The 12,231-nt window shown below is 38.2% G+C and overlaps 1 protein-coding gene across 16 annotated transcripts in view; it reads left to right on the forward strand.

Annotated features, from left to right (window-relative positions):
- The window catches only part of ATP2B2 (ATPase plasma membrane Ca2+ transporting 2), a 2,164,916-nt gene extending 2,160,122 nt beyond the window's left edge, over window positions 1–4,794 (forward strand). For 12 of the 16 annotated variants that reach the window (XM_069643898.1, XM_069643899.1, XM_069643913.1 and 9 more), the window contains one exon: window positions 745–4,794. In XM_069643898.1, coding sequence (XP_069499999.1) covers window positions 745–1,053 — 309 coding nt within the window. In that variant the 3' untranslated portion in view covers window positions 1,054–4,794. The remainder of the gene's footprint in view (window positions 1–744) is intronic. The other 4 variants (XM_069643906.1, XM_069643910.1, XM_069643911.1 and 1 more) reach the window with 2 other exon arrangements.
- The last annotated feature ends 7,437 nt before the right edge of the window (window positions 4,795–12,231 follow it).

The raw sequence follows: 12,231 nt of genomic DNA on the forward strand, positions 1-12,231 counted from the left end.
CTATACTCGAGTGTTTACCTTTCTGCTGCATGAAGAGAACAAGTACATCCAATTAATTATTCCATATTTCACATTATTCAGGCCATTAAGAATGTTGTGTTTCAGTGTTCTGTGCTCATGTGTAATCTGTGGCAAGTTCCTCTCCTATTGCATGGTTTGCTCTGAATGTCACACCATGTTTGTGCACTGTGCTGTCTTCATTGGATTTTGTTTAAGAATTCAGTGTTGTGTTTGTTCCCATGTTTCCTTCTTTTCAGCTTTGTAAAGTTCTCGTCATTCTGTATCTGTCCGTCTGAGTGTGCGAGTTGTGTGTAGTTTTCTGTTGTGAAGTCTAAATGTGTTATGTGTTCTTTAGTATGTTGGTGTTAATGTACAATATCAAAGTTAAACTATTTCAGAGAAACTTTAGACACTGCAAAAGACATGCATGGTTTTGCTGCAAACTAGCTAATGACATATTGACCTCGCTCCTCTTTAACCGTGCACAAACCCGTAAAGATGGCTTCTTGCTTTCCTTAACCAACGTCTCTTGCTGGTTTGTTAATGTTGTTTCAGAACCTGAAAGCATTCCTGCTTATGCCCATAACAATCAGAGACTGGATTTCTGCTGCCTGTGCTGTCTTTGCCAAATACTATATCTGAATGACGTTTTCCTGAGCACGTGTATGAACTTGTATACGTTTGGCCTTGTCCCACGTTTCATTATTGTCTTTCTAACACTGCCATATGGTTTTCTCTCAACAGATCCGCGTTGTGAATGCATTCCGTAGCTCTCTCTACGAAGGCTTAGAAAAGCCGGAATCTCGAACCTCCATTCACAACTTTATGACTCACCCTGAGTTTAGGATAGAAGACTCACAACCCCACATTCCCCTCATTGATGACACGGACATAGAAGATGCTGCACTTAAGCAAAACTCTAGCGCGCCATCTTCTCCAAATAAAAACAACAATGCTATTGATAGTGGGATCAATCTTACAACTGACACAAGCAAATCTGCTACCTCGTCTAGCCCAGGAAGCCCCATACATAGCCTGGAGACATCGCTTTAGTCTAAGAGGCTAACACAGAGAAAAAGGTTAACAAATGGCTAGGCAACCACAATAAGCAGAGCACAATGCTGGCTAAGAAGCTGTTTCAACTCTTCTTCACTTGGAGGCAAGTGCAAGGATCTCCGCATCCCGGTGGTCTCAGATGGATGACGTGGCGGATTTACACACTCTATATTGCTTCCTCCGTGAACATGCATACAAAAAAGAAAAGAAAAAAAAAATCTCCTGCATGATTTAACACCTCCAGCCCTACTTTCTCGTCTCCCTAATTTTCTGTTGTTCTACTGTTATCTCTATTCACTCCAATCCCTGTCTCTCTAGTAGGTGGGAACCGCGGAGAACTACAGTATTCTACCAAATCACTGGTCTGTGTTTTTTTTGGCCCAATTATATGGCATGGACTCCACAATAGAGAATCCTAATAATGTCTTTGAAGTTGCAAAGCTCAATTTGCACACAAGACTTGCACCACATGGACAGAAAACGTACAGTACTAAGCATTAATGAGAAGTATAAATATATATTTATGGATTTAATATATATATATGTAAATATACATATATATGCATGTATGTATATGTGTATGTAAATAAACATACATACATTTATACATACATACACATTTATATATACATATATACCATGTGTATGACTGTGTGTGTATATATCTATATATAAAATGTATACATAGAGAATTTTATATATACATCTATACAGAGAAAAAAAATGAATTTCTATGCTGGCATGTTGCCTTGTTTCTGCTTACCTGCTCTTACAAGTTTAACTTATTTATGTCCTAAAACAAGAATGTAATTTGTTTACAAGCCTGTAGATAGTACACTATACCTAATTATTAGTAAGGTTCAGAAAACCTTTCCAGCCGCTGCGGTGTGAAAGTATAGCACATTTTCGGCTACTTGCCATTCGATGTACCACCACACCATAGTTGATTCCAATCATTTCCTGATTTTGCCTGCTATATATATATATTTTTTTTTTTGTGGGTTTGGGGTTGTAGATACAGCTAGTAAATAACAAAAGGAGCCAAAATATAAGATATTGGATGTCGCAATGCAATATAATAGACAGGGAAATGCAACTGCTAGACTTCATTTGTTCCGCATACAAATTGAAATGACCGAGTCCTCTTTTTAAATAAAATGATTGAACATGTTTTGGTGTTGCACTTTGTGATGGCGGCCATTTCAGTATTAATCTTTATTGTTATGGCTTGTTCACTGAACTGCAGTATTCAGGCGAAGTTCAAGGAAACACAACTACGCACGTGTTGAAAGTAGGTAATACATATGAAGATTGCTGCAGTTGTGCAATGCCTTGAACAAAAAGCATACTGACCTGTCCATGGCTTGACATGCCCTTTCCTCTGAATAGAGGTTTAATGACTGTTGTTGCTTTGGATGAAAAAAATAAGAAAAATTTAAATATGACCTTTCATAAAACAAACACTGACAAATATATCGCTGCACTTTCTAGAGTTTATGTTCAAATGTGCGTTAGATAATTTTTAGAAAGCTTGTCTTCCTATAGTCATACACATGAACTATACTGTAGAGCATTAATGATGGCATTTATGTCAAGGTACCATATTGTTTGACTGATTAAGAAACAAAACAAAAGCAAAATAAAACAACATTTCAACAGTCATGAAATTGTTTTCAAGATGGCAGCAGACCACACCACCTACCTTCTCGGATTTCCGTTTATCAATATATCACACGCACGAATGCTACGCACCTTTGGGGTTACTGTTTTAGATAGGAAATGTGCATTTGATACACAGTTTACTTCATAGACTTCTCAAAGAATGATCGTTTTCCATCAACCCTTACAGTGCAAAAAGACATTTTGGGTTCACGGTGGCTGATAATTTTAAAACAAGGCTGTGGGCAATGCTTTGTACTCTTGACTTGGAATGTTGAACAGTTAATCCTCGTGGCATGCAATTTCGCTGCCAGAACAATATCGTCCAAGCAAGATATCCTCAAAAACATGAACTAGACTAATGGGCAAGCTCCTATAGTCAAAAGACGTATGGCCTGCAGGGTGAATTATAAATATATCTGCCAGACGCTGCTCCAAGCAGTTTGATTCACCAGCTTCCGGGACACTGTGTGGAGAAGCTTGAATGATTTCCATGTCCTTGCATTTTTGGATTGGGGACAAGCAGTTCGACTGACAGAACAGCTCAAATGAGTGAGGCCAACTGTGCTATGAAGAAATTAGTTTCACTGTGTACTGGTTACATTCGTTCAAGGTTTGCATGGCTTCCACAACATGGCTGCCATCTTCCCTCCAGCACCTTCTGGTAAACGTTGAGCGATGGCATGAAAGCGTAAACACATTTAGGTATCTCTCTAGTAGAAAAGTGTTGAAATGTTAGCCTGCGGTACTCTTTGCCTTGCAAACAATGGCTACCCTTTGTATATCATGTATTGGGATTCTTTAATCTTCTTGCTTTAGGTTGAAGTTGACTTACCCATTATGATTGAAGAGAAGTGTCTATAACTATGGATTCAAGCCTCCAGGGCATTGAAATCACTATTGGACTGTCACATCTTATTCAACTGGCTCCATGCATTGTTCACTTTCCATTTCCTTGCACGCCTTTAAAATGTCCTAGGACACAGTATATTTTGTTTCACTCTTCACCTGTCCTTATTCACCTAGTGGCTACCAAGTAATATGGTCTTCATTTAGTAACTGTTCAAAAAGCAAGATGGGTCCCATATTGTATATATATTGCAGATTCATTGAAAAATTACCTGGGTTGATCATGTGTTTCTTAAGCAAACACCAGGGCCTGCATTTCATATATATATCCGTATAATTTCAAAAGCAAAGTTTGATGGCATTGGTTGGGTGGGGACAGTAGTTGAGCTGTCAGATTAACATGGTTTTAGGTACCTAAATATCTAAGCTTTACCAAAAAGTGAGAGCTTCTATATCCATGGTTTTCGAGTCTGAGGCTTCCATGACATGTGAAGAAATGTCATACAATACAAATCATGGTGGTGGGGATTTAGTGGTTCTGTCACAGTAACTCATTGTGCTTCTAGATATGTTCGCCTAGACCCCTAATGCGGTAGAAAGTATTGTCAAAATGCCTCAGCTAATGCCACATATCACTACTGTGCAATAAAAAGTGCACTTGCACTACCCGACACAATGAACTTTGAGGCACATCCCAACCAACATCACTTGCCATTTCATCTTCCTGTCCCGGGTACACACATATCGAAAAAGGAAATCAAAATGAACTGACCAGTCTATTGAAGTTCCTTGCAATACGTACTGCAATGCTTTGTCTCCACATTCTAAGCCTAGCAGCATGACATGTGTGAGTGGGAAACACACTCATCACCTTCGTTGTTCTGTACCATTAGGAGTTAATACAATGTCTTCATCCATCTATTTTTTTATTTTAAATTAGACAATAATTGTAAATAAAGAACTGTATGTCTCTGTTCATTTAATACTATGCAAACGGTTATGCTTTCTATTGGTATTCTAATTCTTAAAGTGTGATGCTGGAATGTTTGTGTTTCAAAAAAAGCAAAAGAAAAAAAAGCAAAAGTAATTTAAATATGTGATGTAAATTATTTTATAGTCTGAAAGACAATGATGCCGTTTTACCTCTTGCTGCTGGCTGTCTAATAAATACGTTCTGGCAGGGGCACAAGTGGAAGCAATTAAAACAATAAATTCACAAAGCAGCATGAACAGTAACCGTCTGCACTTAAAATCTTTCTTTATTTTTTATAATTTATTTTGGTAGCTTGATGAAAGTTTTTGAACTGTCCATGCGTTGTTGCAAGAGATTAAATGATCTCACAGCAAATACATGCATTTGAAAGATGAGTGTTGATGTGCGCTTGATGCAGAAACATTGTGAATGGCATTGCAGTCTAAGGTTGGCAAATTGCAATACACAAATTCCTTGAAGTTAAAATAACCCGTATTCATATTAGTAAACCTCTGTATATTTGTTGTTGTGATTGTGCTGCTTTTAACAATAGTTTAAACTATGTAATTGACTAATAAGGTAAAGGAAAGGTCACATTCGCCAAATTTGACTCCCTGTAAAATGATTTTTTTTTTGTTGCAGTACATAACATACATGTGCAAAGAATTAGGCAATACAATCCCTGCAAGGTGCTCACTAATAAAACTATAACTCTGAAGTGAATTGCTAGACAGACGAAACTGTACACTTGCTTGCTTTCCTCTCAACTTCTGCTAGAATAAATCACCTAGTAGAAAACTAGTGGACTGCGTCCTCATTCACAAAATATGCAAACATTATAAAAGCTTATACATGCTTACAAACCACCGGATACAGATACATTTCTTGTACATGGAAATGCTGACATTACATTAACATAAAATGGCTTTTCACATTTTGGTGGAGGATGCAATTCACAAAGTGGGAACAAGTAAAATAAAATGAATATTGAATTGTATGTAAATGTGGACAATTCCAATGTAGGTCAACATTTATGTAAGGTAAAATGGATTGAGTTCCTTATTACACATGTAGTGTCTTGGATCACATTGATGAAGCACCTCCTGGCTGGTATGCTTTGCTCGTTCAGAGAAATTATCCAAAAAATGTCCAACCACCACCATAGGTGTGAAGCAAGCTTGATCCTTTGGTACCCTCATTTTTTAGATATACATACAAGAAATTACAATCAAAGTACTTGCAGGGACCAGGCATGTGGCCCACATAGAGGATGTTAATACAGAAACGTTGCTCCAGTGAAATGTCTACATTCCTAAAAAAATCTTCTTGCTCAAAAATAATGATGTCTTTAATTGCATGTCTACACTCTGGCAGATAACTACAGTGAGGACAAATACTGGCCTGATGCCAGACATTTCTTTAGGGGAACATGATTATTGCACTAAGGTCATATTTGAACTAGTTCTAATTGCACCTGCACTATTGCAATATTTCTGTAATACTACCCAATGTGTCTCCGTGTTGCATTATTGGAAAGAATGTATGCAATTGCCAAAAAAACTCACCTTGTTGTGATAGTAATCAATATCATAATCAATATATAGTGTCCTCTTCCAATTTTAATAGAGTAAATAAACTGAAAAATCCTGAGAGGAACCACCTGCCAACAGTTCCATGTGATAATCTCGCTGTGAAAACGCTGCCAGGCAGGTGACTTTTTTTTTCCTGTCCCCTACAATTCTATTCCCAAATATTCTAGGAGGGGTATGATTAAATATTATTACCTCCAATCATAGACTATTTGGGGGAAGTTTTGATTGTCTGGAGGGTGCATTTTTAATGAAATCTCGCCACCTCTAACTGCCTTTTACACAGCGACATTATCACAGGATACCCTGACAACAAGGTTTACTTAACATACATTTTCAAACACAAGTTGGTTTAGTAAAACGTTCATGATTGTTAAGCATCACATATTGCACTTTAATTCCTTCTAGGCAAAGAATATCTAACAATATAATCAGTGCCTTTTGTACATAGTGCTCAAGGGCAAAAATTTACGACTAGAAATCACCACTAAATGTACTAGTATGAGCAACAAACATATAAAACACATAACTGAACCTGTACTATGCTTGCTAATGTTGAAATGCCCATACATTTCTCCTTACAAATCAAATGGATAATTACACTAGTTTTAAATGGCACCTGGTGTAAACAGAGCCGTTCCTCCCCAGATATGTTTAAGTCATATACATCACTCCAATGGGGAAGGACACTAGCCAAGCACATCAAATCTATAATAGGCATGCTTGCAATGAATGGTAATATTATAAAATTAAATGGACATGGGGATACGTATCACTCTGTAGCTGATGGTGTAAATCCCATACATTCAAAATTGTGTTTAGTTCAGAATAGCTCAGGCAAGTTCAGTTCATCTTTCTTAATTGGTAGTTAAATGCAGTGTAAAATAGAACATATTCAAGATTACACAGGAAGGAGGAGTACAGAAAATGTGAAGCAAAACACAAATATATTAAAAAAGTAAACCAAAAAGGTTTACATTTTTAAAAAAGGAATGTATTGGTAAAGAACTAACAAAACAAAATGCAATCTGTGTCTCTAGACTGAAACCTTTGGCTCTAAAGAAGTTTTGTACTATAACGCCAACCAGACTTAGCCAGTATAGACAATGGTGAGGGATCATGGGAGTCACTCTCTAAATCAACTGTAGATCCACAGGCATTAGAAAATAGCACATTGGATAACTGTGTTAAGAAATGGTGCATGGTTCATGGGTGTCTATGTAAGCAGTTAACCAGATGAAATGCAATGGTAATGATTGTGGTTAATAAATAACATACCAGTAAAGTAATTCAATGTGATTCCAAAGAATCAATGGCACTACACATTGTGTAGGTGGTAGCATAAGCCTAAATAAGAAAGCAGAAGAAAATGTCAGGTCCATAATATTGTTTTGGCCTTTGCAACATTATAACAATTCACACAAGGGAAAATTCAAGTATGTTTAGAAGCAAATGTTAATGTCACTCATGCAGGCATGATAACAACTTTAGCAAGACAATCATTTAGATTTTAACCTCTTTGATAGTGCAAATAGGAGGATCGTGGAACAAAATGCATAGTAAAGAATTAGTAGAAAGATTTTCGATTTTCCAAATAAGATCCATCTAATCTCTAATACTGAGGTATGTATAATTCGAAGGATCATTCGCTTTTTTATACTGCAAGTTCCAATTCATCAGATTTAACCCGACAGTGCTCAAATGCTCTCCTCACGATAGCATACTTTGTATGTATATTTCTAAATATTGCACAACCACTGGAGTTAATTCTGTAAGTGACTTCAATTCAGCATTCCACTAAGTCAATGCTTAGTATGGGATGCCCAATTGACGCCCTTATTTATATATTTTCATGTCAAAAGTTCTTTAGATCTGGATGATGAACCCTTATATAACGCCCCTCTCTTTGGATCTCCCCGACCTCACTGAGCCAAGAAGTAGGTTTGTTTTGCAAACTAAAAGGTTTATTTGAAGAATTTAACAATATATATATATCACACTTCTATGAATAAAATAATATCTGAATAGCACACTTATGAATATGAACAGTAATCAGTAATGGGTAATATTACAATATCAACAATCTCTTTAATCACTTAGAAGTAGGAATAGAAAGGATAAGGTGGCAGAGAATACTTTGTATGATTCAAGGAAATGCAAGGATGGGAAAGAATGCAACACAGAAATAAACTTGATATGATTTCCATCAAAAGATAATATAACCACTTTTTCCCCTGTGACTGCTCACTCCCCCCACTATGCAATATGAAGAGATGGAAATGAGGGCAAAGAGGTTTCAGGAATACAATAAATAATGCAGTTAAATTCCAGTTCCCCCAGCAAGCTTAGAGAGAACAGATTTGATTTTAAACAGGTCAAAATACTTTTGAATGGGATAGCAATGAATGGGAAAATATGCTAAAATTATTTTAATTCACTAAATGAGATTCAGGATAAGTGAGAGTTATTTGAATTGGTTCAGGTCAACACTAGCAATGATTCATGAATGATTATCAGATTGAAACCGAAATTCAGCTATTTTGACATGTGGTGAAATGGAGCTAAATTGCAATTCACTGCAACTTTTCCGCATGCGTGAAACGCGATTATGGAAAAACTATAATTAATCGTTTTAGGTCCTCTGGAAAGCTTAGGATCTTAGCTTCAAAATGACAGTTAAATTACGGTTCTAGGACATGCGGTTCAAATGTTACAGAGGTTTTTGTGAAGGTAGATTTTCCAGAAATAAAGTCAAGATTTCAAAAATGACAGTTCACGCTTTAAAGATTTAGCAACAAGGATAGGCTTAGACTAAGGAGCTATGAAGAAGCAAGATACTCAACGGGCAGCCACCAGAACAGGGCACTTCCGCTCTGATCTCTGTCCGTCAAAACACTTGTCCCTCTTCAGAAAATATCAGCGCGAAGATGATTATTGCTACAATTATCACAAACAAGATAATGAGAAGAATTCAGGATGGACACATGATTCTATAATGCAGTTCTGGATAAGTGGAATGGGTGGAATAGTATTACTTTAAACTAAGAGATGAATATGGACAGTTCTAGACTAAATACTCACTCCTAGGCTTTGGAATAGAGTGGGCCTCGTCACAGATCTGGTCAAGGGTTTGGCTTCACTCGCCGCCGGACAGGTCTCAGGCACTCTGGGTTCTGCTCTCAGCACTGCACTGCAGTCTGGATCTTGATTCTAGCATAGGGTTCTTAGCTAGAAACAAAACAGTTCAGCCAGGCTGTTGAATGGTTTAGTTAGGCCCCATGGAAGTTTAGGGGTTAGAATCAGGTTGCAAAAGATTCTGAAGGCCTGCTGCAAAGAGTTCAGTTTGGGTTAGGCCTCTGCTTCAGGGTTCTAGAGTTTGGCTCTAGAGTCTCTGTCTGGATATTGTCTGGAGTCTGGAGTCTTCCTGCAGGGTTCTCCACCAAGAAATCAGTTGAGTAGTGGAAAAGTGTGTATGTCCTATCTGTCCTCACAGTCCCTATGTATGTATTTCCAAAGTGGGTGGGGAGGCTGATTCTACAGTGCCCAACCCTCTAAGGATCTGATAGTTTAGAGGATGTCCTATCCCCTGATTGGAGAAAGGATCAGCGTGTCAGAATGAGTCAGAGTGATGCTGTGTTTATGGTCCAAAAGAAATCCCTCCCTTTTGCTTTACTTAGAAAATCTATTTTTCCCAAAAAACATATTTCCCAGATACACAAGTTGTTGAGAATACATAATTACATGACAGATTGCTTAAGCTACATTTCTGTTCAAGTCCCATGTTTCTACGAGCTTGGGTTCAGAAATGACAACATTTTCACGCTTTTGGATGGTTTCTCAATAATAATTCTGCACCAAATTTGATACATGCGTACATATCCTCTCTGGGCATATTACTGTAAGTTTTCATGTTTCTAGCATAAACACAGTATCTACAATATGAATACATTCCAGGGTTTAATCTCCAGCTTAGTCTTAAACTGTGAGTGAATTTTTCATTTTCACAATCTGAAAGTTTCACATTTCTGTCAGTTCAGTACACTTTTTTATAAGCATTTTTATAAAACATACATTTACTCCAATGTTAAATCCACATCTCAGTCTGGTCCGCCCCCAGAGCTGGGCTGACTGAGATGGTCACATGTCTTGTTTTCCTGCAGCAGTTGTTGCCAGTTACACCCAAATTAGAATTCACTATTCAGTCCAAAGAATCTATTGTTCCTTTCTCCGGGCTGCATAGAAAATCTCCTCCCCTCTTGATTAGCATACCAATGCGACATCCTCCTTCTGGTGGCAATGACAAGGTGTGAAGGGTTCTCAGGGGAAACAAGCCTTTTGGAGTTTTAACTGCATCAGGTTACTTTCTGATCAATTGTAACATAGTTCCTTGTGAAAAAAATAACATTTATAAACTTAAAATAAGCAACATATCTTTAAATCAAGTTTTTTCCTACATGAAATCACTGTGTGGCACTCTTATATGGCATTTTGATGGAATTCTCTTCTTTGACATATTTAACTTATGAAACACCAGTTCTCCTGTCAGAATTATAAATCGCCAGCACCTGACAGCTGTCTTTCCATCAAGTATCTTTAAAATATGATTTTGTTCTGAGAACATATGATTCTTCCTGACATTGTATTGATGTGGATTCTTGCAGTACAATGATGTGAAACACCCAACAAAAAGGTTGGATCTTTTAGGTGATTTGTGAGCCATGATTTTAGCAATTTTTGACAATCAAGAAAACGGATTTTCAAACAGCTCTGTGTTTCTTTTTAAATCAACATTGCTATTTCCAAGTGGTTTCAGGCTACTTTGTGGGTAGCCCAATGGTGGTTTTTGGCAGTGATTTCCTGTGCTCACTAAGATAGGCAAAAGTGGATGGTGGCCTATTTTTCAGGTTTTCACTGCACAATTTCCTGTGATTTCTAGCGAGCAGCATGCTTTCCAGTGGCCATTATGATTTTTCTACTGCCAGCAATGCACAGTGATGTTGCAGGGCTTGGATGAGTGGGTTGATACATCCCACAAACGCATGCAGTGATAATGGTGTTGATACATTAATTCTTTTATGTTTCCTGACTGTCAGCAAGAAAACCACCTCCCCTACATATGGCAGTGACCAAAAAAAGAGGGAGTCAGACATGTCATGTCAGTTATGTCATCAATGACATTTGTGATGTCATCTTTGATGTTATGGGTGTTAGTCTTAGCAGTGCACAGTGGTGGCGCAAGTTATGGTTGCTTAGCTTACCATAGCTGGTGAATTTCTTAGTTTGTTTGGTTTTACCTGTAACAATAACGTCCCTCTAACAAAGTTTTTCCATTGAATTTTATAGCTTTTTACTAGTGCAACTTAAACATAACTGGCCTCATTATGACCCTCGCGGAATGGGTTTAACAGCGCTGGTAAAGGTGCCGGCGACGTTAAACCCACTCCGCCCTATTACGAGGTCCCCTTGCGGGACCCGCTCTGGACGTCTGGTCTGACCAGACGTCCAGAGCGGGTCCCGCGAGGGGACTAGCATGTTAACAACGGGCCCGTCAATGACGGGCCCGTTGTTAACATGCTGCCCATTCCCATTGAGCCCTATGGGGGCTCAAATGGGAATGGGGATGGTCCAGGTGGGGGTTCCGTTAATGGGGAAATACCAGGCCCCCGAAAGTCAGAATGGCCCGGTATTTCCCCATTCAGGGACCATGGACCCGGACCTGAGTTTGGAGGCAGCCATGCCCTTATTAAGGGCATGCCTACCTCCAAACTCGTAATGAGGCCCAACATCTATGTAACAACATTTTTTGTCAGTAAATTTCATTGTTTTTTAGCAGGATACCCTTAGTGTGTAAAAGAACTGTGCAACATAGTGTAACTGCTGGCACCATGTTAATGCGGACAGCACTCGCAGACTATACGTCTCTTTGCAGAGATTGTATGACATCCAACCGGCTGTGTAAGACAGGTGCTCTCTTACATAGTGGTACCAATCACCAAACACAAATAACATAGACAAACAGCACCATGGGCAAAAATTGGCAGGGAAAATAGAGTAGATTTGCAAATTGTGCACTTATGAAGCAAACAGGACAAATGCATACGGAGT

This window comes from Ambystoma mexicanum, chromosome 2p (genome assembly GCF_040938575.1).
Source record: "Ambystoma mexicanum isolate Mex_15411 chromosome 2p, UKY_AmexF1_1, whole genome shotgun sequence".
In the NCBI taxonomy this organism is placed as follows: domain Eukaryota; kingdom Metazoa; phylum Chordata; class Amphibia; order Caudata; family Ambystomatidae; genus Ambystoma; species Ambystoma mexicanum.